This window comes from Chionomys nivalis, chromosome 7 (assembly GCF_950005125.1).
Source record: "Chionomys nivalis chromosome 7, mChiNiv1.1, whole genome shotgun sequence".
Classification (NCBI taxonomy): Eukaryota; Metazoa; Chordata; class Mammalia; order Rodentia; family Cricetidae; genus Chionomys; species Chionomys nivalis.
The window spans coordinates 98,764,792-98,792,484 of NC_080092.1; the positions used below are offsets into that span (position 1 = coordinate 98,764,792).

The 27,693-nt window shown below is 52.0% G+C and overlaps 1 protein-coding gene and 1 pseudogene across 5 annotated transcripts; one reads left to right on the top strand and one right to left on the bottom strand.

Moving 5' to 3' along the window:
* Positions 1 to 11,618: 11,618 nt before the first annotated feature.
* Positions 11,619 to 12,365, bottom strand: LOC130877097 (ribosomal protein L18-like; annotated as a pseudogene).
* Positions 12,366 to 15,825: 3,460 nt separating this feature from the next.
* Engase (endo-beta-N-acetylglucosaminidase) lies at positions 15,826 to 27,499 on the top strand. 5 transcript variants are annotated; one of them, XM_057776526.1, is made up of 14 exons: positions 15,826 to 15,974; positions 17,860 to 17,930; positions 18,062 to 18,263; positions 19,702 to 19,850; positions 20,243 to 20,400; positions 20,888 to 21,036; positions 21,281 to 21,446; positions 22,900 to 23,003; positions 23,312 to 23,420; positions 23,705 to 23,895; positions 24,299 to 24,447; positions 24,812 to 24,920; positions 25,218 to 25,332; positions 25,434 to 27,499. In XM_057776526.1, exons 1-14 carry the CDS (start codon positions 15,853 to 15,855, stop codon positions 25,839 to 25,841), a joined length of 2,202 nt encoding a protein of 733 aa, XP_057632509.1. In that variant the 5' UTR covers positions 15,826 to 15,852; the 3' UTR covers positions 25,842 to 27,499. The 5 variants fall into 5 exon arrangements, with proteins under 5 accessions (XP_057632509.1, XP_057632510.1, XP_057632513.1 ...); XM_057776527.1 differs by having other exon boundaries at positions 24,815 to 24,920; XM_057776530.1 differs by having other exon boundaries at positions 15,951 to 15,974; positions 18,066 to 18,263.
* The last annotated feature ends 194 nt before the right edge of the window (positions 27,500 to 27,693 follow it).

Consider the following 27,693-nt stretch of genomic DNA (forward strand, 5'->3'; position numbering starts at 1 on the left):
GACGGAGAAAGGACAAGCTGGAAATGCAGGAGCCAGTGAGTGGGGCATGCCAGAGTGGTTATGCTTGCTGCCGATTCTAAGTGAACAGTACTTGCCAAAAACAAAACAAAACAAAACAAAACAAAACAAAAAAAAAACCCAAATAATAATAACAACCGTGGAAAACAGCTTGGAAGTTTCTCAAAATGTTAAATATAGAATTGCTGTGATTTAGAAATGCCACTGGTAAGCGCATGCCAAAGAGAAAAAAAAACAGGCTCCCACGTCGTGCATCTGGGCTCAGGGCGGCACAACACTGGAGTCAAACAGAAGCTGCACACACCTGCAAGGTAACCGTGCAAGAGGCCCATTGCTTAGCAGTAGAGGGGGTGAGCTGCTACCGTGTGTCACAGCAAGCGATGGGCCTCAAATAGGCTGAGTGGATGCAGCCATGGCGGAGGGTCACAACAGGGCGCCGCTTCACAGGTGAGGAGTGTCCAGAAGAGAGAGGGCACGGAGGAAGATCATGGGCTACCCGGACTGTGTATGTTGGAGAACAGTCGGAGAATGACCACTAACGGGACTTTCATCTGGAGTGATTAACTATTCTAAAACTGAATCATGGTCATAGCTGCACACTCTGTCGATACACTAAATGCCACTGAACTGAGTACGTTTTTGGTTTATTTGAGACAGTCTCACGTGAGATGAACTGGCCTTGAACTTGCAATGTAGCCAAGGCTGACCTTGAATTACTGATCCTCCTGTTTCTGCCTCTCAGGGGCTGGTATTTCAGGTGTGTGCCACCATGCCCCGCTGGACTGTGCATCTTAAATGAACATCTTAATATTCATGTCTTGATGATGTCAAACGTGCCCGCTGAGCAAGCATGAGGACCCGAGTTCAATCCCCAGAATTCACAGACAGAAACTGGTTGCCATGGTATGTCTCTGTGATCCCAGTGCCAGGGGGCCAACAGGAGGCTCCCTGGGACTTGCGGGTCAGCTGTGAAACCTCCTTATAAAGACAGTAGCAGAGACAGACAAGCAGGCCATATGAGATACAGAAAGCATCAGCAGAACAAACACCCAACAAGATGGTCTGAGGAACAAGAGGGAAGATGTGGCTTACTGAAGCCAGCTGTGGGAGAGGCTGTCACCTGTGAGGCAGTGCAGCCGAGTGGAGGTGGCTCAGTGGATGAGCATGCTTGCTGACTGCGAATGCCCACTCTAAGAGTTTGGATTCCCAGTACCTATGCATACAGCTGGGTGGCGCCAGGCATTCCTGCAACCCCAGTGCTGGGAGGTAGAGTAGGAGAGACAGAGATCAACAGGGGATCAGCAAGATGGCTCACCAGGTACAGACATCTGCAGCCAAGCCCAGCAGAATAAGTGCAGTCCCTGGGATCCGATGGAAGGAGAGACCTGACTCGTGCAGACTGCCGTCTGACCTTGGCATGTGCACTGTGGCACTACCTCCCAAACACCACACATACCGTCTGTCTGTCTATCTATCTATCATCTATCTATCTATCTATCTATCTATCTATCTATCTATCTATCTGGTTTTTTTGTTTGTTTGTTTTTTAAAGAAAGGAAGCCATTCCTGGGGCTCACTGGCTGCCAGCCTGGTTGAAGTACAGAGAACTCCAGTTTCCATGAGAGACCTGTCTGAGTGATGCAGAAGCTCCATAGAAGGAGGATTCCCACTGTCCTCCCCTCCCTCTAGATGACAGACATGTTTACAGACTTGCATTTCACACACACACACACACACACACACACACACAGAGAGAGAGAGACAGAGACATTTACAGAGACAGGTTTTTTTTTCTTTTTAAAGGATATTAGGACTGGCAAGATGGCTCAGAGCTTGCTGATGCCAAGCCTGACTATTTGAGTTTGATTCCTGAAACCAGGAGAATCGATTCCCGCAGGCTGTCCTCTGACGTCCACCTGAGCACCGCCCCCCCACAAACATATGTATATTCCACACATGTTCACCCACCACACACTCACACATGAAAAGGGAAATCACAAAGACCCACGGCAGAACAGTCATACAGGGGAAGGTACTGCTCAGTGCATGGGGTTTGGGTCACACAGAGGGCAAGGGTGGTGAGGGCTGCCACCGTCCGGATGTGTTTTGTGCAGAGATTGGCCTCCACAGCCATCTGGGGTTCAGACCTAAGCTATTTGCAGCTCAGTCACACCCCGTCACCTCTGGCCTAGTTGAGACTTCCCTTCCTGAGTGGTTGATTGTGATGAGGTCTGTCCTTTTGTATCTTCCTCACTGTGAGCTCTGCAGCTGCTGACCACTGGAAACCCCAGGGCGGCATCAGGGGGCATCACCAAGTTCTCTCGCTGTGTGTTTGCTCTGAGCCTGCACCGCACAGCTCCAGGGAAGGCATGAGGATACCATAGCGACCTAGTGACAGCAATTTGCAGGCTCTTTCCCTCCTTCCCCTCTTATCTCTCCTCTCCTTCCTAACTTTGTCTCTGCCTACAGTCTTCCTGTTTCCTCTCTCTCACTCTCTTCCTTCCCTTCTCCCCCCCTCCCCGCTCCCACCCCCTCATCTACTAGTGGAGTGGCAATGTCAGTGGTCTCTGTCCAGACTTGTCTGCATCCTTCTCTCAGGGACCCAGAAGTGACACATGGGCCTGTTAGTTCATGCTTATTGTATTGTCTCTGGATCTCACCTGATCACACATCTGAGTCAATGTTCACCCGGTCAGGGCTGCCTGCAAGAGGCTGCCTTGGTGGGAACGAATCAGATGTGGAATTCATCATATAATCTATAAAACAACAATTACTTGATTGAACAAGCAGATTTTGTGGGTTTGGAGCATGGAAGGGACACATGGAGAGAATCATGGACTCATAAAATAATGGAACAGGAAAATTATTTCAAAAAAGTATCATAGCTGGGCAGTGGTGGCACACGCCTTTAATTCCAGCACTCAGGAGGCAGAGACAGGCAGATCTCAGTGAGTTCCAGGCCAGCCTGGTCTAAAAAGCGAGTTCCAGGACAGCCAGGATAGTTACACAGAGAAACCCTGTCTCTGAAAACCAACCAACCAAAAAAAAAAAAAAAAAAAAAGCAAAAGCAAAACAAACAAAAAACCCTATCATTGCAGCCTACCAATATGCAATATAAATGAATAATAGCATTCCTTCATGCCAGCCAGTGAGCTTGAAAAACAGATAGACACCCCTGAGAAACCCACAACTCCTGAGATTAGTGTAGCACAGAAACATCTGGATAGTTTTAGAAATATCTAGTGCAAGTTGTAATTTAAAAGCTTCCACAAAAGAAACTCCTCAGCACAGACTATCATTTGAAAACGTATTTATCTTAGGTGTGTGTGTTTTGCTTGCAAATATGTGCACCATGTGCATGCAGTACCTGTGGAGGCCAGAAGAGGGTGCCAGGTTCCCTGGAACCAGAGCTACGGTAGCTGTGAGCAGCCATGTGTGTGTTAGGAACCAAACCTAGCTCTCGTCAAGAGCAGCAAGCACTTTTAACCACTGAGCCACCTCTCTGGACCCAGTTGTTATATGAATAAACTAAGTTACAGAACAATGATGTTAATCTTGAATGAACTATTTCAGAAAAGGGAAAAGGAGATCTTCCCCATTTTAATGAAGCGTTCCTCAAATAGCCTGATTCCAAAGCCTGATGAGAAAATTTCAAGAAAGGAGAATCTCTGAGTGGGTGCAGAACACTCCTGAGCAGCACAGTCTCACAGAGGAAAAACACACATCTTGAGTAAACTGGGTTTATTCCATGAAGGCAGGCTCTTGGAAAGACCCACACCTTCTGACAACACTGACTAGAACTTCAGCGACTGCACTAGTTTTGGAATGTTGCAGGACCAGAACCTAATGGCTATTTATCTTACCAGCATTCCTTGCCTCTCTCTGCATCTGGCCTAACTGCCTGTGACTGACAGCTACAGACGGCTCCACCACTGAGCTCCACTCCCAGCCACACCAGCACCCTAATATTTAAGGTTGGTCTGGAGGGTGGACATAGATCACCAAGAAAAGTCAACGAGGAGGCCAGGATTGGAGAGGGAAAGATGAAGCTGCTGTTTATAGGTTGCTATCGACAGGGAGGCATGCAATTGATAGGTGAAGTATCAGAACTGGTAAGTAATGAATGCCAGGAATGAAAGTCACTGCACCAGGGTTGGTGTAGCTGGAGTCTTCCTTCTGCATCAGCAGCTTCCAAATAAATACACAGAGGTTTAGTACTAATTATAAATGCTCGGCCAATAGCTCAGGCTTGCTTCTAGCTAACTCTTACATTTAGATTAACCCATATTTCTTATCTATACTTTGCCACGTGGCTTGGTACCTTTTCTTAGTATGACATGCCCATCTCGTTTCTCTCTGTGTCTGCAGGCAACTTCTCGAGACTTCTCAGACTCTGCCTTCCTTCCCAGCATTCTCTCTGTCCAGAAAAGCCTGTCTAACCATCAGCCAGTCAGCTTGATATTAACCAATGAGAGTAATATGTACTCACAGTGAACAAAAGAATTATTCCACAGCATTTCCATCTTTTTGTCTAATTAAAAAGGAAGGTTTTAATTTTAAGATAGTAAAATTGTGGTTGACTGTCCGGCAGTCAAATGTGTAATATTCCTTTACACTGTGTGAATATATGTTACTGTGATTGGTTTAATAAAGAAGCTGACTGTCCAATAGCTGAACAGGATAAGGTTAGGCAGGAGAGCAAACTGAGAATGATGGTAGAAAGAAGGGTGGGGTGATTAAGAGCGCTGGCTGCTCTTCCAGAGGTTCTGTGTTCAATTCCCAGCAACCACATGATGGCTCACAACCATCTAGAATAGATCTGATGCCCTCAGGTAGACATGCAGACAGAACACTGTATACAGAATAAATGAATCTAAAGAGAGAGAGAGACCTGAGTCAAATGAATCGCCAAAATTCACATAGTGCAAGGAGAGAACTGAATTCTGCAAGTTGTCCTCTGATCTACACACATGCACCTTAGCATGCGAACTTGAATACATGTGTGCACGTGCGCACACACCATACCACACACACACACACAAATAAATGTAGTAATAAATCTCAGGAGCTCATGAGAGGGGTTGAATCCTCTGAAACACTCAGTGGAATTCAGAAGAGATATGGGATCACTTAGAGTTAAAGATGGTTGTGAGCCACCGTGTAGATGCTGGGAACAGAGCCAGTGTCCTCTGGAAGAGCAGTTAGGGCTCCTCCCTGCTGAGCCATCTCTCCAGCCCCACCGCTCAATACCTCTGTGACCCGTTAGCTAGGAACTAAGAGCAGAACTTTTAACACAGTATTTAGAATTTCCTGAGAATAAAACAGCACTCTATCCCCTGAGCGCCTGTGCCTAGTGGGGTCAGGGCTGGTGGCCTGCAATGCTAGCTATGAGGGTTGTGAGATAGGAGGGTTTGCTCCCAGTTCACGGCCAGCTTGTGCTGCAATTTGAGTTCCAGGTCGGTCCAGGCTACAGAGGATCTTTGTCTCTAAAAAACAAAACAAACAAAATAAACCAAAAACATAACAACTCAACAAGAAAGCAAACCAAACTAAGCCATTCTCTTCAACATTCACCTTGAAACCAGAGCCGTTTACTACGCAGGCCAGACAACTTCCCACGTTCGAAATAATAGGAAGAAAACAAGAAAACAGAAAAACAGATCCAAAGAAAACGGCAGGCGAGACCATAAAGGCAGGAATTAGAGAAACAGAAAACAAACAAAAAGAGGAGGATCCGCCAACAAAAAGAATCAGGAAAGAAAGGGGAAAAAGAGAGAGACAGAACGGACACATGTCTGTGCGCAGAGAGTGCACACAGGGACTAGGGTGCTTTTTTTTCTTTTAAATCAAAGAATTCAACAGTATGAGCAAGAGTAATTTAATACCCTGCATTGAAAACCTTGATGAAATAAACATTTTTCAAGAAAAACTTGAAGTTAAAAAAAAATAGCTCAGCAAGAAAAGAGTGAGATCCCAAGTTCTTAACCAAAGGGAAAATGGACCCACCTCCCCAGGGGGCATCTGAGGAGGTGGAGCCTAGCAGGGATGACCAACTCACCCCCCAGGGGCATCTGAAGGGGTGGAGCCTGCCAGGGATGACCCTGAGGTAGGGACAGCTATGCTGAGCAGGAGACAACTTGGATCTGTGGAAATATTAAACCCTGCTCTGTGAGCCACATGAAGGGCTTGGGGGAGCCGTGCATGCATGTGCTCCTTTCATGTACACAGGAGGAAAATCCACATTGTGCAGCAGGTGTCTCCCACCAGAGGGGAGAGACCTTCCTGGAATTGCCACGGAGGAGCTGCTGTGTCCAGGTGCCTGGGACAATGCAATGCGACAACAAACCAACAACTGTACCCGGCGTCCACCTATCAGGGCAGCGGAAGCAAGTCCAGTACCAATGTCTAAGAGGCTGTGGGGAAATTGAATTCATACTGATTCCAAGCTGAGGGGGGAGTCTCTGACCAAGCCTCTTTGGTAGTGAATATTAAAACGGAAAATGTGGGCTTGGTGTGGTGATGCATATCCTTGATGCCTGCACTCCGTGGCTGAGGCAGATAGAGCTTTGTGAGTTTGATGGTAGCCTGGTTGACCTAGCAAGTTCCAGGACAGCTAGATCTATGTGAGACACTGTCAAAAAATAGCAAAATGAAAACGTGGGGCTAGGAAGACGGCTCAGTGGTAAAAATGTTTGCTGAGTGTCCTGGTTTCATTCCTGTTGCTAGGATAAAACACCCCAACAAAAAGCAACTTGGGGAGAAAGAGCCTACACGCCCAGGCTAGTATCTGTCATGTGGGGAAGTTGAGGCAGGGTCTTGTCACATCGTGAAGAGCAGAGAAGAGTAAACTCACACATGGTCACTTGCCTGTGCCCAGTTCCATTTCTCTACTCTATACAGTTCAGGACCCCCTGCCTGGAGGATGGGGCTGCCCACAGTGGACTGGGTCTTCCCTGTCAATTAACTTAGGTGCCTCCCCTGCAGACAAGCCCACTCACGGACCCAGTGTAACCCAGTGTAGACAATCCCTCAATAAGACTTCCCAGGTGTCGCTACGTTGTATTGAGTTGGCAATTGAAGCAGATTATTGCCCCACACAAGCTTGACAGCCTTAGTTTGGATCCCTAGAGCCCACTTAAAAGCCAGGTGCTGGGTCACCTGTCTATAATTCCAGGACTCCTACAGTGTGGGTGGGAGGCAGACAGAATAGGCTGGAAGCTGGTGGGTCAGCTAAGAGCACACATGGCAGCAGTGAAAAACACTGTCTCAACAAGGTGGAAGGAAAGAACTGGGGCTAAAAAACTGTTCTCTGCATCTCTGCAGTGTGCTGTGGCATGTGTGTGCATGTGTGTGTTTTAAAACATCTGAAAGCATGCATGCTCTATCATCAGCGACTATGTTTTCACCATAAAAGGAAAAGTATGTGTGCCCAGGAAGCTGTTTATGACGATCATCTTAACATTTTAAAAGTGACAAAGCCAGGCCGTGGTTGCCCTTGCCTTTAATCCTAGCACTTGAGGCTGAAGCAGGTGGGTCTCTGAGTTCCATGACAGACCAGGTCTACATAGAGACCCTGTCTCAAAAAACAAAATCAGAGAAAAGGGATAAATTAGAACTACATCAATGGACTCCATTTTAGCTTTATCTTATGTGTGCGAGTGTTTTGGCTGTAAGTATGTGCACTGTGTGCAAACCTGGTGCCCCTGGAGGCCAGAAGTGAAGTTACAGATCATTGTCAGCCATTATGTAGATGTTGGGAAACAAACCCAAGACCTCTACAAAAGCAGCAAATGCTCTTAAGTGCTGAGCCATCTCTTCAGTCCCCTGAAAGCTCAATTTTAAAAAAATGTACTGCTGATTAAAAAAAAAACCTCAAAACATTGGATAATTTTTACAATATGGCACTATTTTTATAAAACACAATATCATACAAATACATATGCTGCGCACCACACCCGTGTCTGCTCTCCGTGCGCTGGCACCCAGCTTGTGAGCTTTGGGTAAGGGGCTGGAGGTTGCCATACACAGACACACAGAGACAGCGACATGGGTCATCCTTGAATTTCCCAAGAATGCCCCCTTTGTGTTCAGGGGCAGATCATATAGAGATAGCCACACCCCAGCCAAACCCACCAGAAACCACTCTCCTGCCATCAGGAACTCCCGAAGGTCTCGTGCTCAGAGCAGCTATAGGCACTCAGATCAGGGGATTACAAGAAATTCAGGATCTGGGGTCTCACTGCTCCCAACATCTCCCCCCTAAAATTTTTATAAAATGGAAGACCCTCCTGACCACACAGCCTTTTGGTGACTTTGATTGAACCTGTACTCAGAGTGACAGCTTCTCCTCAGGAGAATACTGGCTTTTAGGGAACACGAGAGCAACTTAAGCCTGTAAGACAGGTAGATTCAGTATCCCAGAGACTGTTGGTTCCTCATACTATTTCCCACACACCCTCTTCCCCTCAAATGAAGAGGTGTGTGACCATTTCAGACTCGGGACTTTTAGGAGTGGCTTTGCCATGACCCCAGGAGCAGTCAGAAACCACTGCTCCTTCAGCAGTCCCCTAAATAACATACCCCAGCTGCCATACCCCCGTGGCACATTCATTCTTGTCAGCTGAGTGCATGGAAGACACCTCCTCGCTCGTGCACCTCCTTGACTTCCCTAGTAGCCCAACTGATCCTGCTTCTGCTAAGGAACCCTTTGGCTACACAGTTCCAATCTGGTGCGCTGATTGTAACATTTCAAGAGCTGTTCAAGTAACCATTGAGTTGTTTCACCACATAAGAGGCATTAGCAATATTAACAGATGTCATACAAATGAAATAGTGAACAAGACATTTGTTGTACTAGCCATAAGTCCACCTGCTCCTACAATAGGGCAGTCTCTTGATTTAAATTTGCTCTGCTGCAGACTCTTCGGTGTGCAGAGCCTGGAACTGCCACTGCCTTTTCCTTGCCCCACGGCTACCCAGTTCTCGGGCAGCCAGTGGGGTCTGTGCTCCAGCTTGTCTCAGCTCCAGCACTTGTTGCATTTGCTGATACTCTTGGCACTGCTGTGGCATCTGCCAGGCTAGGCACTGACTGGGCTGAGGCAATGTGCCTTCCACCACAGCCACCTAAGTTCTGCTCCAGCTGCCTTCTAGCCCCAGCTGCATTCGTTCTGGGTCCAAACTGGTGCATGAAGTGGAGCTGAACTCAGGGGAAGCAGGCTTGCTGTTCTGCAACCACCGAAGGGGCCCCACTTAAACAATCTTTTAGGAAATTTGGGCGTTGTCAATCTGTCTGGCTACTTCCTGCAGAACGGGGACGCTGCATTCTTAGGGGTATTTACGGCAATTTACTGCCACGCAGGTCGTGGCGACGGGGCAGAGGTGGAGGCTCCACCTCCCCACCGAGCTGGAAGGTGGACGTGCAGCGGGGTGGAGCGGTGGTCCCAGCCCCCGTCGGGGTGGGGCAGATCCCGTCCTGGCTGGTTGCCCTGGGCTGGGACAGAGGTCCAGGCCAATGGGCCTTGTGGCTGTCGTGCTGCGCTTCTGCTCCCTGAGGCCTGCGCTGAAAGCGGGCCTAGCGCTCTTGCCTCTTCGGTCCTGGAGGCAGGTCCCGGGGTTTGCACGCGTTGCAGTCCCTCAGTGTCTGCTGCCTGGAGCCGCTTGGCCTTGGAGCCACCGTTCTCACTCCACTGCAACATTTCAGGAGGTCTCTGAGATTCAAACCACATGAATATCGAATAATCCTTAGGTTCTCATCGTCTGTGGAGACAAAAACAGAACCTCCTTTCCAAAACATCAAATTCTTAAGCCCATACTTTAAAGTCAAGATACCTTTTTCTTAGCAGTTCCTAGAATCAAATGTCTTTCTAGTCCAGAACACAAAGACAATACAATCAACATATCATACATCTGTACACATTTATCTTTTTAAGCTATATACATTCTATCTTTTCCCAAAACATACGTCCCCTCCACCCGGGGACAACCCTATTCGTTTACCCTTCTTTCTCGGCTGGACTTCCACTTGCTGCCAAACCGAGCCAAGGATGTCAGGATTAACACATACCCCAATCCACCCTCACCTTCTGAGGGCGACCTCTCAGCGTTCCCTAGTTCCCCATATCTCGGCTGGGACCTCCAATTGCTGCGCACTGCACCCCCGTGTCTGCACTCTGTGAGCTGGCACCCAGTTCACGAGCTTCGGGCAAGGGGGCTGGAGGTTGAAATACACAGACACACAGACAGAGAGACAGCGACACGGGTCATCCTTGAATTCCCAAAGAATGCCCCCTTTATTGTGTTCAGGGGCAGATTATATAGAGATAGCCACCCCCCAGCCAAACCCACCAGAAACCACTCTCCTGCCATCAGGAACTCCTGAAGGTCTCGTGCTCAGAGCAGCTGTAGGCACTCAGATCAGGGGATTACAAGAAATTCAGGATCTGGGGTCTCATTGCTCCCAACATACATATATATGTTTTAAGTATGTATGACTATCTGGAAGTGTATTCTAAGATGTCTGCAGGATGCAGGCTAGTCTGGTGATTTGGGTGGAGTGTCAAGGGGTCTCTAGAGAAGAGGAGTGAGTCAGGACACCCAACAGGGTGGTGGTGGGAACTTTGATCTTGTGGGAGGCACACCAGGATATAGGAGCAGAGTCCAACAAAATGGATCCACCAAGATGACATGGACCTTTTGTGACACTGGGGGTAATCCCGAGGTCATGCCCCTGGGTTGACTTTCCTTCGTAATCATGAATGAACCATCCTCTATTCTACTCAATGGACGAGAACTCTGTAGGACTCTGGCAGACAGTGGCCTGTAAGTGGAGAACTAGGTGATAGATGGGGGGGGGGGGAATAGGCTGATGCGAACACCAGGAGGCGGATGTATTTTCTGTGAGGGTTAAGACAGAGGGACTTCCTTGTTCCTTTGGCATGGGTGGTCTGTCGTCAGATTTGTGGAACTCTGCCTCTTCGCAACATAGCTGTTTCTTTAAAGCTGCGGGGTGATGACATGGCTCCATTATGCCGTGGGCAGGCGTCCCATGACGCTCGTCTCACCACTGTGTGATCACAATAGAATAAGGGGCAGGGGATGCAAAGTCAGACATCCCAGGTGGTGTCCTTTCACTGCGGAAGACGGAGCAGGTGGCTTCGGTGAAGGCATGTAGGCTGGAGTGTGCCAGGAGCCATCAACCCCTGACTGGGCAAGCTGCTGAGCAGGTGCCTAGACACAGCCTCCAGTGGGCAGGACGCTGGGCCGGGCAGCAGGAGCCTGAGGTCAGCCCCAGCTTCTCTCGTTCAGATGGACATGCTGAGAGCCTGGGAAAACTGCAGGCGGAAGCAGCAACTGGAAAGGTTTTGCTTGTGCCTCAGCTGCTCTGGGGCAGACCTCTGAATGGAGGGACAATGGGATTTATTGCGGAAGGGATACAATGAGAAAGAACAAGATAACATTTTACAAAACAACCCCCCACACACAGTCCAGTTCAAAGCAGGGGGAACACAGCCTTGCAAGGCAGGCTGACATTCCAGTTTCTCACGTCTTCATATAGAAGTTCCTATCTAATCTGATCTTAGGATGGTGCACACATGGCCTTTTCACTTGGTGTGGCTGTGTGGGGTTCCTGGGGCCTTGCCAAAATGTCCTTACACCTCCTGGCCCTTCTGAGGACCAGACAGGAGCATGGTGGCACAGCCCTTGGGGGACTCCTGGGCCAGCTGGAAGGTGAGGATCTTATCCTTGGCCTTGAGGACAGGGCTTTCGGGCTCAGCTGCTCCTTACAGAGTGTATCCCTGGGCACTTCCAGAATTTGCATGCTATCTGTGACCATCCCCACAACCACTGCTGTTTCCTCCTCTCCGTCAGGATGTGTCATCTTCAGATCATCCAGGACAGGGACAAAGGTAGTGCAGCTCACGAACTGGCTGGTTAGTGCAACTCATAAATTATGCTTTTAGCATAACCTGATTGAAAGTAGAGTTGGTCCATCTGGCCGGAAACCTGTATAGCTTGACCAGCAGCCGCAGGTGGATGTCCTGGCTCTTGGGCTCCTGTGCCAAACCTTTTGGTCCTTACTGCGGTGAATTTCAACACCGATGATGGTGCCTCCTGCTCAGCCAGGTCCAGAGAGTATATGTATTTTAATGTGTGCAGATGCCCCTGGAGACCAGAAGAGGGCGTTGAATCCCTTGGGGCTAGAATGAAAGGTAATTTTGGGCTGTTCTAATGTGGGTGCTGGGAATCAAACTCAGGTCCTCTAGAGGAAGAACAGGCACTCTTAAACTGCTGAGCCATCCCTCCAGCCCCTCCACTTCTATTCTGATACAAGGTTTCTCACTGAACATGCCTGTCTAGACAGGCTGGCCAGCGAGCCCCAGGAATCCTCCTAACTGCCTCCCACACTGTGATTACAGCGACACTCACCCTTCACATGGGTGCTGGGGACGCAAACTCAGACTTTCCTGCTTTCCCAGCAAGCATTTTACCCACCGAACCCTCCTCAGTCCCCTGAATGTATTCCTGACTTAGAATATTTTCAATTGTCTGTGCGTTGATAGGAATGAGTCAAGGAACAGCAACTACAGTCAGCCCTTGATGTGAACAACAGCCCCACCTCAATGTGGAGGGCGGGGGGGGCATGAAAGAGTTTATTTCTGGAGTCTAATATGAGTGATCACGGACTGAGAACAAAAACAGGTCACCCCAAATTTCATGTCTCAGCAGTAGTTTCATGGAGTTTTTGTAGTCACAGAATAAAGAAATTCAAAGAGCAAGAGACTTCACAGACATATTGTTGGAAACAGGTGGTTGGTTACAGCACAGCAGGGGCTTCTGCTGTGGGCTCAGGTGCTGCTACTGCAGGGGCGGAGATAGCCCAGGTAATTTGTGATTAGACCCTGGACCTGCAACATTGTAACTTTCAATAATCAAGGAAGTTTTCTTTCTTTTCTTTCTTTCTTTCTTTCTTTCTTTCTTTCTTTCTTTCTTTCTTTCTTTCTTTCTTTCTTTTTATCGAGACAATGTTTCTCTGTGTAGCTTTGGAGTCTGTCCTGGAACTCCCTCTTAGACCAGGCTGGCCTCAAACTCACAGAGATCCACCTGCCTCTGCCTCCTGAGTACTGGGATTAAAGGTGTGCACCACCAAGGCCCTTTCAATCAAGAAAGTTTTAATCATCAGGTCATCTAATAAAACGCAGTTTCTCCCCAAGAACTGTTGCTCACACATCACCTTAGAGTCATCTATTAGACACAGAGGATGCGCTGGCTTGCAGCAAACAGGCTCCTGGGAGACCCTGCATGCTGTGATCCAGGCTGATACTGTGTCTGTCCTATCAAAGATCCAGGCTGCTTCTGTCTTACTGATCTGTACCCTCTCATAGACTCCAGTGGCTGCCAGTTCCAAACATCAGATCCTCCTGCTGGCAGATACTCACCCTGCAGCCAGCAAGAAGCAGGGGAAGAGAAGTGGAGGCCCCAACCAGAGCAGCAGACCCCTGGCCTCCCACGCCAGCCTCACTCTCACTCCTTTTTCCTCTTGCTTCTGATCACTGGAGTGTTATGGGGGGAGGCTGAGAGGGAGGGGACAAGATAGAGCTAGGCCATGTTATGGAATGCTGTCCTCTGGCTGTGACACAACCATTGCCATCTAAGTCTGAGCCTCTGATCCCCCTCACTCATATGATCTCCACAGGACTGGTTTATTACCGTGCCTTTGTCGGTGGGGGTGAGGAAGTGTCATTAGACCCTAACCTGAGAGTCCAACCGCTTCTATTCTCCCACCTGTAACTCTGTTCCAGATGCATAGGTCTCAGGAGGGGCTGGAGTAGAGAGGTGGGAGGTTGGCTGAGTGTGTGTGTAGGGACCACTCCCATCTATACAGCTCTCAAGACATCTCTTTTCTTTCTTCGAGGCTTCATGTTAGATGACTGTGTTTGGGGCTGGAGACAGTGGCCCCAGTTTAGGTGACCTGCTACCTTCTTTGTCTCAGCCCCACACAGAGCTCTGCTCCCCTCCCTGGGTCAGTTGGAAGAGGTGTCCCGCCAACTCTGTCTTAGAGATCACTATAATCCTGCTCCCTGGTGCCTCTTCTCTGTCCGACTGGCTAGCCAGCAATAGAGCCGGGGCCCATATCCAACCACCTTAGTCACTGTCCCTACCCTTGGCGTTTATGGATGCTTGGGGCCTCATAAAGCTCAAAGGTTGAAAACAGTAATAAAGAGGCCCAGTTAGCTTGGCTTGGGCAAGCTGTAGAGGGATGCTGAGCTTCATCTCTTGGCACCTCTCATAGCTCAGAACATGGAGCATCAAGTTCACTGTGACCCTCCCCTCTGACAGATGCCGCTTCCTGGGCACTGCATACTCGACTGGGTATATTTCTGCAGAACACAGGCTTGGGAGTGGGAAAATGTGTTCAGGAGGGAACTATCCCTGCTCATCAGTTTACGGGATCCATTTCAGCTGTTTCCAAGTCGTACAGGATGGATAGATGCAAACAGTTCCTCCAGGAGAGCCTCGCTGTCCTCCATCCCCCATGCCCTCCCACCTGCCTTTTCCATTCTGATCTCCTATTGTAGCTGAGACCTTCTAAGACCTCACCTCTCTTTTGTCGGTTAACGAGAAAAGACAGTTGTCAGCTCTTGTCGCTACACGAATGGGGACCACAGTTTTATCTTTTATGTTCTTCTGAATATTACTTTTCAGTGTGGCGAGCAGAATTCAAACCTCATCAATGGAGCTAGAATTGGCTCAGTTGGCTTGCCTGTGAGCTTTGCAAGCCCGAGGACCAGAATTTGAACGCCCAGGTCATGGGTTAAAAGCCAGCACTGTGACATGTCAGTTGTCCGTTCTTCTCCATGATCTGTGATGCCGCTAGCTCACATGGTTGGCTAGGTTATTCAATACCAGACATGATTCCCCTTTTGGCGAACAGACCTCAAGTCTAGTTGTGTCTCCTAGAAATGGCAGAGAAGCTGCATCCATGAGTCTGCATCAACACAACAATTTATTGCTTAAATAAGGCCTGAACGGTGATGATACCCATAGACTAATATGGCCCCAATCCTAGACAAGTAATTACAGCCAACTACAGAATGCTGAGAGTGGGGAAATTAGTCTTCCTCGGGAAGAATCCCTTCCCGGTTGGTTATTCAATACCAAATGGCCAGTCCTGAAAACATATATACACAAGTAACATTTGGAGGGACTGAACAGGCTGTGTTTATACAGTTTGGAATATATACATGCATATGGAACAACAATTAAAGAAATAAAAATCATGAATTCGAGAGAGATCAAGCAAGGGTGGGAGGGAGGAAAGGAAGGGGAAAATGATGTAATTATATTTTAATTAAAAAATAAAAGAGTTGAGTATGGTGGCATATGCCTATAATCCCAGCATTTGGAGGTGCTAGTTGGAGACTGCGGATCCAGGGACGCTCCAGGTCCCGCCACCCTGGACTGTGTGGCCAAGTTCCAGGGCTCATCGCTACCGTGTACTGACTGGGTGGTGCCTGGTAGATTGCTTCATCTGTCCGGGTTGCACCTCAGTTTACTGAGAAGAGAGCTTTGAGGCGGCAAACTCTAGATCAGAATCCAGGCGGCTTTGCCTTTCTCCCAGACCCCGCCCACCAGGGCCCGCCCCTCCGGTTATTTAACTCCGGTTCCTCGCGCCCTGTTTGCAGAGCGCGGTCTGATCCTGGCCGGAAGGAGCCACCCACGGCGTTTCGCACTCTCTATTGGCTGAGAGCGGCGGCGGGGGCAGGCCCAGGCCTGCGATTGGCTGTTGGAGCAAGGTTGTCCCGAGGCCCCGGCGGCCGGCGGGCGCTAAACGCCATGGAAGAAGCCCGGTCTGTGCTGACCCGGGGGGCTGTGCAGCGGAGGGGCCCCAAGACCCCGGAGAAGCAGGCGCAGGACCAGTCGGGACGGAGGCCGGGGAGGCGAAGGCCGGGGCGGAGGTGCGCACGGCTGGGCTGAGCTCCGGGTCTGGGCCGGGGTGGCCATGCTGCTTGTCCCTGCACAGTGCGACACTGTCCACTTCTCGCGGTGGGCTCCCTTCATCCCAGAGCCTCTGTCCTTCCATCCACGGCCGCAGACGGGCCATCCGAGCAAGCTAGCAGCGTCCTTGTCCCTGACCCATGACAGACCCTGTCCCAGCCCACTGGGTCCCGTCCCGGAAGCCTGGCGCCATGACTACCGTACTTTTCTTTGGCCCTGTAAATCAGGCATTGCCATACATGGATGGCTTTCTGTTAGGCTGATATTTGAACTGAGACTTTAGGGGAGGACCGCGGTTGGTGGTTATCCACGTTGGAGGATCACAATGAGCAAAGGCACAAAGTCAGGAGTGGACAGACATGCCCCTCTGGTCTGGGGATTTGTTCCTTTGGGGTTAGTAACATCCTGGTAAGTAGGATACTGGGAAGGGTATCAGCACAGACTTGTCTCGTTCTGTTTTTAGACCCTCAGCTGTGAGACAGCAGGGCCATTCAGACGATAGTATGGGTGCTGGGTAGAAGGCCTCCCAATCCGGCCCTTTCCCTCTTTCTGGAGGAATTCTAAGGAGACAGTGGTGAACAGGGGCAGGCAGGATTGCTCTGAGTTCCTTTGGGCGTAGCTGAAGGGTAAAGAAATCAGCCAGGGAGGGGCATGTGGAAGAGAAGAGTCTGGAAACGAGATTTGAAAGGGAGTGGTTAACATGGCCCAATGACACAGGCCTGTGTTATCTGACTACTTGAGAGGGCAAGGCAGGAGGCTCACAAGTTTGAGGCCAACCTGGTTTAGCCAGGCTGTGTCTTCAAATAAGAACGGAAGGTCTTGAGATGGATTCATGGAAGAGCACTTGCCTAGGATGTGGGAAGTCCTGAGTTTGAGCCCTGGCACCACAGGAAAAAGAAGGTATCTCCATTTTATCTCCAGACACCTGCTGCTGTCTGGCTGTCTCTGTACTTCCAAGGGCTCCTCAGTTTAATTGTAGAGGCCCTGGGTCTCTGATTGGTGACTGATCCTGTGGAGGGAGCTCAAGTCACTGCTGAAGGCCTCGGGCCCTGGGAGGTTTAGATGCCCTGGTCCCTAAAAGGTTACTATGTATCTTCTCACTATTCTAAGATGATACTTTAAAAAACATTGTAACAAACGAGTGCTTCCTCAGACTCGCTACTTCCTGAAGCCAAGGGTACTCTTCCTACTCTTCCTTGTCATTATCTCCCTTGGTGACAGCGGGAGCCCCTGAGTGTTCCATGCCTCTGGGTGTGGACAGAAGACAAAGCCTGCTTCTGGCCTCTCAAGGCCTTCAATTTTGCTAGTACTTGAAAACCCTATGTACCCCCTGCCTGGAGAAGGCCTGTGGCCCTAAGAAGTACCTACCTTGGGGTTCTCAGTGTGTGATTTGCCTGTTGGGCGGGGAAGGTGTTACTCAGGTGTGGACTGCCATTGGCGCCTGTCCAAGCAGAAGCAGGTCCTGGTAGCTAATAAATAAGACGAGCCCTAGCTATCCAGTCTCTGGTTCCATGCATGCTTCTGGTGTAGGTTTTATAAACCATGTCCAGAGATATCTAACCATTTGCTTCTAACTGTTATTTACCCTTTGGGGGAGTTGAGAATACAACTCAGTTGGTAGCTCATTTAATGTGCTTAAAACCTAGTTCAGTCACCAACACAGCATAAACAGGGCGTAGTGGGAGTACCCCTAAGACCCCAACGCTTGGGAGGTGGAAGGAGAAAGATTAGACATTCTGTGTTGTCCTTGACTATGCAGTCAGTTCCAGACTGGCCTGGATGACATAAGACTTTGTATCAAAAACAAAAACAAGTTAATCTTTTAAAAACCCACCCTTTGTCTAGAATCAAAGAGGACCAAGAAGAGGAAACGATTTTTAGAGATGTGGTCAGTTTCAGCCCGGACCCTTTACCAGGTGAGGTGACCGAGGCTCCCACTGTGGTCACCGCGTCCCGTGTCGTTCCCCCACCCCCCCACCCCCGGTCAAAGCATCGGCATGAATTCCCTGATTGCCACCATTCCTTACTGTTTCCCTCCGTGGACCAGCTAGATATTATGACAAGGACACCACCAGACCTACCAGCTTTTACTTCTCATCCCTGGAGGACCTCCTGGCCTGGACCCCCGCCATGGAGGATGGCTTCAACGTCGCCCTGGAGCCACTAGAGCGTCGTCAGCCTCCACTGAGCAGCCCCAGGCCCCGGACCCTGCTGTGCCACGACATGATGGGCGGGTACCTGGAGGACAGGTGAGGTTCCTGACATAGCACTGCTCTCATTGCTGGCTGTCCTAGCATGGGAAGATGGCGGCAGTTGGAGTTGGGAAAGGAGGTTTCTAGATGGGCCCTCTGTACCTCAGGGAGAGAAACTCAGTCCTAGAAGTTAAACTTCATATGGCAGCCGGGCGGTGGTGGCGCACGCCTTTAATCCCAGCACTCGGGAGGCAGAGGCAGGTGGATCTCTGTGAGTTCGAGACCAGCCTGGTCTACAAGGGCTAGTTCCAGGACAGGCTCCAAAACCACAGAGAAACCCTGTCTCGAAAAACCAAAAAAAAAAAAAAAAAAAAAAACTTCACATGGCAGAAGCAAGTTGGAGTTGGGCGAGCGCGTGTCTGTCTTAGCTACATAGATGGCTAACTCCTCAGGCTGCCCCTGAAGAGGATCTCCAGGCCTCCGGGCCCATCAGCCATGTCCTCATTTGGTGTGTGTGTGTGTTCATTGCACTTCCCCTAAGCTCTGTCCTCATCCAGATCCCTTTGCCTCTGGCTTCCTGGGCTTTCTCTCTCAGCTATGCACAGGTTAACTAGGGTGACACTTTAAACGTTTAGAGGACAGTCTCAGACTGGGTGATAGGAAGCTGAGTCAGAGCCAGCAGCCCACTCTGGGGCATGGCCAGCCTGCAGACAAGGGGAGACGCGGGCACTGCTGACCGTGCGCCTGGGGCGGAAGCCAGAGACAGGGCCTGTGCCTAGCCTTTCTGCTTCCTTCTCTTTCATCTGCTCACAGAGGCCAAAGTGCTGTCTGTGCAGATCCAGTGGCCTGTGCCAGCTCCTTGCCCAGTGAGTGAGCTCTCCCCAAACACATGAGGATGTTTGAGATTGGGTCTTGCTCTGTAGTTTAGTCTGGTAGAGAACTCACTACGTAGCCCAGTTGGCTTCCACCTCCAGTCCCTCTGCCTCAGGTGCCTCCATGCCTAGTCCCCTCCTCAGGGCTCTTTGTGTGTCTGTGTGTGTATGTGGAGGCCGGGGTACAACCTCGGCTATTGTTCCTCAGACACTGTCCACCTTATTTTTGAGACACACGTCCTCACTGGCCTGGAACTCATCAAGTAGACAAGGCTGGCCCATCTGGCACTCTCTGCCTTCCCATCCCTGAGAGTACACGCACACTCTACCCTACCTGGATTTTTTAATTTTTTTTTTACTAAGTCAGTTATGGGGATGGAACTCCCTGCAAGGCAGGCATTTTGCTGGCTGTCACCCCAGCTCCTGCTTCTGGCTGCTCTTGACAGAAGAGCCTCAGGTAGTTCCCGCTCTTGCTTCTCCCACACAGGGTCTCACCCATCAGGCTTCAGAGCTAATGACCAGAACTGAAGCGCGGCACCTCACCCAAGGCTGCTCTCTCCCACCCGCCATCACTGTGTCCTGATTCTGTCTCCTGGGACCTGACTCTGTCCCATGTCTTCCAGGTTCATTCAGGGCTCGAGGGTGCAGAACCCCTACTCCTTCTACCACTGGCAGTACATTGACATCTTTGTGTACTTCAGCCATCACACGGTCACCATCCCCCCTGTGTGCTGGACCAATGCTGCCCACCGGCACGGGGTCTGTGTGCTGGGTAAGAGCCAAGCAGCTGGTGACATAGCTGTGCCCATGGGTCAGGACGGGTATCTGTACATTTTCCCAGGGAGGACCAGATGGCATCTATTTTTAGCTGTGGCCCATTGGTCATTGTGGTGGTGAGCAGAGGGGCCATGCTGTGTTCCAGAAAAGCCCTGCTTACATACATGAGTAGTGGCTGCGTCTGGCCTGAGGCCACGGTTTGCCATCCACTGGTTCAGACCGGTGCCTCTCCAGCTTCATCCTGCATCCCCTGTGACCACATCCCAGAGGACCACTGGTAGAATGTCTACATCCTTCAATAATCCTGCTGTCTAGGAAGCATACTCAGGCAAGTCCCAGGTCAGAGGAGAGCCGTCCCTGCAGCCGTTTCTATCTCATGTCTCACAGGGACCTTTATCACAGAGTGGAAGGAGGGTGGCAAGCTCTGCGAATCCTTCCTGGCTGGGGATGAGCGCTCCTACCAGGCGGTGGCCGATCGGCTGGTCCAGATCGCTCAATTTTTTCGTTTCGATGGTTGGCTCATCAATATCGAGAACTCCCTGAGTGTAAGAGCTGCAGCCACATTCTGGCACCGCAGCCATGGTCTGGTGCCTGCCCCTCCACCCCTTGCTTTGCAGACCCTTCTTGCTTGCTTCCCCTGCCCCGATTCCTTGCTCTACCCTCACCCGTTTGCATGACCCCTCTTGCTCCGGACCCAGACCCCAGCCCATCTGGGGCCAACAGTGCCATCTGACTGCTAGCCATGAGCTCCGTTGGCTGTGGTCTGCTTGCCTCCCTCCTCGGTGCGGCCACACGCTTTCTCCCCATCCCTGCTTTGGGCTTGTGTGTGTGGCTTTTCTGTGGTCCTGACCCCTGCCCTTGCTTTTATCTCTTCCTGAGTTCCAGGCTATTTTCTCTCCTTCCTCCCCTGTGGCTGTGGGACAAGGGGCATTTCTGGCAGGGCTGGCTCTTATGGCCTCTCTTCTCTACTGTGTTATTTTTCATGACAGACATGCTCAGCCTTGCGGTCTGATCTCCCTTTCTCCCTTGCAGCCGGCTGCTGTGGGAAACACACCCCCGTTTCTCCGGTACCTGACCACGCAGCTCCACCAGCTGGTTCCCGGAGGCCTGGTGCTGTGGTATGACAGCGTGGTACAGAGCGGGCAGCTCAAGTGGCAGGATGAACTCAATGAACAGAACAGGTGAGCGCCAGGGGTGACCGTGCAGTAAGAGGATCTGGACAGGTTACAGGACATCCTATGTGGGCGGCTTTGGGTTGGAGGGAGCAGGTGTGATCAGTACCCACGGGGCTGGGCGCTGCAGAGTCTAGTCATGGGCAGCCCCAGTCCATGGGTTCTGTGTGGCCCTGAGCATCAGGGAGGCTGACAGCAGATGGGGGTCCTGTCCAGCTGTGCATGGCCTCAGCTGGTCCTTGCCACCTCCCAGGGTCTTCTTTGACTCCTGTGATGGCTTCTTCACCAACTATAACTGGCGGGAAGACCACCTGCAGAGGATGGTGGCGCAGGCCGGGAAGCGCCTGGTTGATGTGTATGTGGGCGTGGATGTGTTTGCTCGGAGCAATGTGGTCGGAGGCCGTTTCGATACTGACAAGGTAGGTGGTGGCCTTTTCACCGCACAGGGCTACTGGTCTGCACACCCTCGGTGGCCTCTTCTTTGGGGACCTTCCATTTTTCTTAGTACCTCAGAGGAAAGAAAGAGCAACTATTCCCTGAGAAGGGAAACCAAGGCACCCTGGAACTCCTGTGTCTCGGGTCAGATGGGCTAAAGGACCTGTACCCACTCTTTTTTTTTTTTGAGACAGGGTTTCCCTGTCTAGCTCCAACTTTCCTGGAACTTGCTCTATAGACCAGGCTGTCCTGGCTTGCTTTGTAGACCAGGCTGGCCTCGAACTCACAGAGATCTGCCTCCCTCTGCCTCCCGAGTACTGGGATTAAAGGCCTGCGTGACCACTGCCTGACTCCGTTTGCTTCCACTCTTGAATCATCCCCCAGATGCCGATTTTCCTCCCCTCCTGGGCTATGTGCTTTGGAGCATGTTGAGTGACTTCTCACGCCACCTAGACAGAGGGAGTGTGCAGGGGCTGTAGTGACAGAGGTGAAGCTATTGTGTTGGGGACCAGTGAGGTTTTCTGGCCAAGTCAGCTCAGCAGGGAGGAGAGGTGAGCAGCAGGCCCAGTTCCTGTCTGTCGTCCCGAGGGAAGCTCTAGATGAATCATTTGACCCAGGACCCTGGTTTTACTTCTCTTGTGATAAAATGCTCTAAGTGCAACAGGAGCCACAGGGGCCGAATCTCAGGTTACAGTTCCAGGCTACAGCCCATCAGTGTAGGGAAGTCTGGGCGGCACCGTCCAGATCAGAGGGAAAGGAAGTCAATGCTGGCTTATTCTCAGCTGGCTCTCTTCTCCCACCTCTTACTGTTTTTGGGAAAGGGTCTTTCTGTGTAGCCCTGGCTGTCCTGGAACTTGCTGTGTAGATCACACTTTCCTTGCCTTCCCTGTCTCTGCCTCCTGGGATTAGAGGTCACCCCGCCCAGCTTTCTCCTCTTTTATACGGTCAGGACTTCCTTTCCTAGGGAATGGCACTGCCTCCCATGGGCTAGGTCTTCCCTAGTCGATCAACAAGAAGGCACACACTCAGACACGCCCACAGGCTAACCCAGGGCAGACACCACCCGTCCCTGAGACTCTTCTCAGGTTATTCTAGTTGTGCAAGGTGGCAGCTAATACCAAGGAGCACACAGTCGCCCAGCCCAGCGACTGCCGATTCTCAGACTGCTGTGATTCTCAGAAGAGAGAGGGGGAGAGGGAGAGTCCCAGTGAGCTCACTGCTCTGCCCTCCACGACAGCACCATGACTGAGTCCACCATGTTTTCAGTTGCTTCTCCTTTAGCTGGCTTGTGCGACATCAGGGATGAAGCCCAAGACCCTCTGCTTGGAGTTCTGAGAGAGAGCTTTGCCTAGCTGATCCTTCCCTGTGAGCTGGCCTCCAGGCCTGACTGGACTCTGGTCCCAGTGTGCGGCATCTCCCTCGTTTCTGTCTCTCCAGTCACTGGAGCTGATCCGAAAGCACGGCTTCTCGGTGGCGCTGTTTGCTCCTGGCTGGGTGTATGAGTGTCTGGAGAAGAGTGAATTCCTTCAGAACCAGGACAAGTGAGTCCCCAAGGGCTTTGCATGGGCCGGCAAGAGAGAGGGCATCTCTGCTGCTATGGGTACCTGGTGGTGGCTCAGGTCTAACTGTATAATAATCCTCTCCAATGGGGTGGGACTGGAGGGTGAGAACTAAGTGGACGCTCTGGCAGCCCCCCAATAGGATGCTAGAGGACCATCTGGGCAGGAGGGAAAGGAGGGTGAGAACCACTTCCTGCCGGCGTCATCTGGCCTGCCCGACTCCCTGGCTCCAGAGAGGGCTGCAGGGAGGTGGAGCACCCCCTCACCCTGCCTCCCTGTGTCCCTGTCAGGTTCTGGAGACTGCTGGAGCGCTTCCTGCCCACACACAGTATCTGCTCCCTGCCCTTTGTCACCTCTTTCTGTCTGGGGCTGGGGCCTCGAAGAGTCTGCTATGGCAAGGTGCAGTCCGGTGCTGAGGACAGGGTGGGAAAGTGGGCTTCTCTGTGTCTGGCTCTGGCTGGGATGGGCAGGAGAGAGCCAACGGGTGTGAGCTTGTCCCTACCTCCATGTGCTGTTTGCCTCTGCAGAGGAGGCCCCTGCCCCTGCCCCATTTCTCACTCGCTCTGTAGACCAGGCTGGCCTTGAACTTACAGAAATCTGCCCGACTCTGCCTCCCAAGTGCTGGGATTAAAGGCAAGTGCCATCACCACCCAGCCCTTTTCTCACTTCTCCTCTTTCTTCAGGAGCAGGCAGTGGGGCCCTGGTACCACCCTAGTGCCCAGGAGACCCAGCCCCTCTTTGGCGAACATAAACTGGCTGGAGACAGTGGGGGCTGGGTGAAGACACACTGCTGCCTGGCAGACGCCTGGCATGGGGGCAGCTCTCTGCTGCTCCGGGGCCTGATCCCGCCTGAGGTTGACAATGTAGCCGTGAGGTGGGTGAGTGATGGCTGAGGTGTGTGGGTCTCCGCCTTCTGTCCTCGTGTCTGTGGCTAAATTAGGCAGAGGGTCTGCCAAAGCCAAGTAAGAAGCGGTTAGACCTCAGATCTTTTACGCTGTGCTCAAACACATTACATGACGCCTCTGCAGCCTGCTTCAATGTTGCATGGCTGTGTCGGTTGGGTGCAGTGCCATGCAGGAGTTTGAAACAGCCCACTGAGTGGCACTTCCCAGCACGTGGCTGCCTTAGATGGTGCATGGGAGGAAATTAGAACCAGGGCCTTCCAGTCTGCAGCAGAGTCTGGCTATAGGAAAGGCCAGGTCCTAGTCACGGCAGGGAGGGGCTGGTGGAGGGTCTGCGGTCTCCCTCCCACCTCTCATAAGGTTTCTCTCCTCCAGGTTGTTCTCCCTGCAGGTTCCACTGCCACCCAAGCTTTTCCTGTCAATGGTGTACAAGTTTGAAGACTCGACAGATGTTCAGGTGGCTTTGGAGCTTACAACAGGGGATGTCAGCAGCTGCCACGTGGGTGGCATATCGGTGCTGAATGGTGAGAGGCTGGGTGACTTCATGGAAAGGAGGTGGCGAAGGCCCTGGCTCGGGGTGGAACTGGTGTGGGTGGGGCTGCTGTGGGTGGGGATGGGTAGTTCCCACCTAGGGTGGAATCTGTGGTTTGTGGTCACAGATGTAAGACAGGGGTCTCCTAGACCCCCCTCCTCCCACTACTCTACCCAGGGGTCTCTTAGACCCCCCTTCCCCCACTGCTCTATCCAGGGGTCTCCTAGACCCCCCTCCCTCCACTGCCCCACCAGGGTCTCCTAGACCTCCCTTCCCCAACTGCCCTGCCGAGTAGACATCCTGCCCCTCTTGGGTTTTCCTGTGGGATTCTCCTTTCTGAAGCCTATGTCTTCTAGCAGATTCTGGCTCAAGGCACAGCCCCCGACCCCTCCGGGTGCCCCCCACCAAGCTGGCCAGGTGGAGTGGCCGTTGTGGCCAGCAGCTCAGTGGGGGCTGGATTCAATGGTGAGTCCCTCTCCTGTCAGGTCCCCTTAAGGCTATGGGCACACATGGAGGAATTTAAGGAACAAGAGTTCCCCACTGAGAACACCCCCCCCACCCCCCCGGAACAAGAGGGAAGGAGAGATCTTGGTTTGACCCTCAAGTTTTGGCAGCAGTGAGATAGACCAGAATATTCCTCACAGGAACCTGCTGTAGTCCTGCGCCCCATGACCTGGGGTGCCCCTGGGATGCTTCCTGCTTCATGCTGTGGCTAGGGCCCTCCCCATAGCTGGCTTGTGAGTAGCCTGTGTGTTCTTTCAGCTGCTATGAGGTGAGCCTGCACGGGTGCCTGCTTCAGGACCTCTTGATGAGCTTCTCACGGCCACCTGGCAGCCGGGAGGAGAAGGGCTTCGTTTGTCGCCTTGGAGAGATCCAGGTGTGTATGTGGGAGCTAGGCCTGTGGGGAGGAAGGGGTGGATGGAGGCTCTGAGGAGTGCCTCCCTGGGCATCTCGCCAGCCAAACCTCTCTCCTATCAGGTGGTTGATGCCAACAGCCTGCTGGCCCCTCTGCCCCGGGTGCAAAAGGTCACCATCTCGCAGCTCCGCTGGCTTCCGCTGATCTCTGGATCTGAGGGCCGCCCTGCCCAGCTCCTTCTCAGCTGTACTCTTCAGTGGTCCTTCCACCTGCTCCAAGCCAGGTGCTTCCGGATTCATTGCCGGGAACAGACAGGAAGCAGCTCCGCAACGGACAGGACTGAGAAGCCCACGTTCCTGGGCCTGGCTTTTGCCAACCAGTACCGTGTGGTGGACGTGGTAGTGGGGGCCGCTAGTTCTGGGCAGGATGGTCGTGTGGAGTTCCTGGTGGAGCCTGTCCCCAGGGAGGGCTTCCAGGTGCCTCAGGCCGAGTGGGGCAGGGCGGCCCTGGTCTACTCGGCCCCTCAGTGAGCCCACCCCAGAGCATGGTACCCTTCTTGCCTTAAGACTCGAGGTTTCCTCTTGACCAACCACCCAGGGCTGAGTGGACCACGGAGTATAGCTGGGTCCCCAGGAGGCCACGTCTCTAGGCTCTGGCTGTGCTCTCAGGAAGCTCTGCCCTGTGGGTGCTCCAGGTGAGTTACCTAGCACCCACATCCTTCTGTGTAACGCCCTCCATGGGATACAGGACTCAAGGGAGAAGGAGAGCGTTTGAAGTTTCTTTCAGAAGGTTCAGTAAAGGCTATCACGCACAGTCTGAAAAGATGCTTCTGTTGAGAATGGTGGCCATTTGTCCCTGCAGCTTTGACAATCAGAGACAAACCTCACTGGTGACAGTAAGGACCCTGAGAGGCCAGGGTTTGCGATGCCTCCTGAAGGCTGAGGCAACACCCCTTAGGCTTGGAGTGGGAGTCGGGTACTCACAGGGTAGCTGGGACGGTGGCCCCTAGGACTAGGAGCTCCGTCTGGTGGGCATTGGCACCCTGCCCCCCCGGCCCCCCTCCCCCCCCCGTACAAGGTGGGCCAGTCATCATCAGACTACCTGTATGGATGGTGGCTTTGGCAGCTGACTGTCCCCGTGAACCCCAACTCCCTTGCCTGTGCATAGGCTGTCTGCCATGGTGAAGGTGCAGAGGCATCAGGTGCCACTAGGCTTCCTCCCCCTCCCCCCCCCGCCCGTGTCTCCTAGAGACAGATGAGCCTTGCCTCCCTCTAGGTGTGGCTACATCCTTAGCTGTACAGAGCCCTGTTGACACTGGGCTGCATGGAAACCACCCTCTGTGTATCTGGGCCGTGGGTGACGCCACCATTGTTTCCCAGTGCTTCATGCTCAGGCCACAACCTCTCTCATCCCTTCTGTGTTCATAAATGGGACCCTCTTTGACACAGCTCTGGGGTCTGACCTGTCGCCGCCAGGACAACCTGTCGCCATCCCCTAGAGGTGGACGGGTTGGATGGGTAGTGCTTCCTCAGAGTCCTGAGTGCCAGGCAAGGAGGGCAAGGGTGGCTCCTGCCTATATGGGTTGATGCTTCTGCCCATCTTCCCTGATTTTGTGGGCACTCTGTCTCTCGCGAGTGGCACCTATAAGGACCTAGAACCATTCTGCCAGGTTTCTCACAGGGACAGGGGCAGGATAGGGCCTCTGGTAAAGTCCAGGCTACTCCTGTACCCTGGCATGTGGCCACCAGCCTTGCAAGTGGGAGAGGAGCACCCAGGACTGTGCTGGCCTTGCTTTCTCTGGTCTGTTGCGGGAACCTGCCCCCAGGACCCTGGCTTCCCCAGTCCCAGCCAGAGTACTATGCCTGGAGCGGAGAGTCCAAGGGCGGCAGGCAGGGCAGGTGGTGGGTTCCGGGGCAGTGCAGCATTCCCGAGTGCCCTGCTTCCCTCATGGTACTGAGGACACTTTTTAAAAGTGCTGGTTCCTTCAAATATTTTATGCAGAGAAGGAGGGAAAATTTATAGTGGCAATTATTTTCTTACAGTCTGGTGAGCAAGCAATTAGAAGTAAGGGGGCTTAGCAGAGCGTGGCGTGAGGCAAAGCTGCGCAACCCCACTTCCCAGGAGCACGGTCCCCAGTCCCGGCAACACTGACTCCTGCGCAGGAAAATTAATCTGCCGGCATTTAAGCCCGGGCCCCTCTGGTGGATATAATCGCTTGGAAATAAATTATCCAATGTGAAAAACGAGAAGGCAAGTCTTGGTGTGATCCGGCTCTCGGCTCCAGCCCCGAAGCTTTTGGTTTGGATTCTGCGTCTCTCGTGGCAGATCTCAGGCCCTGCCTTAGCCGCCCCTACCTACTGTTCTGCCGCCATCTCTTTCCGA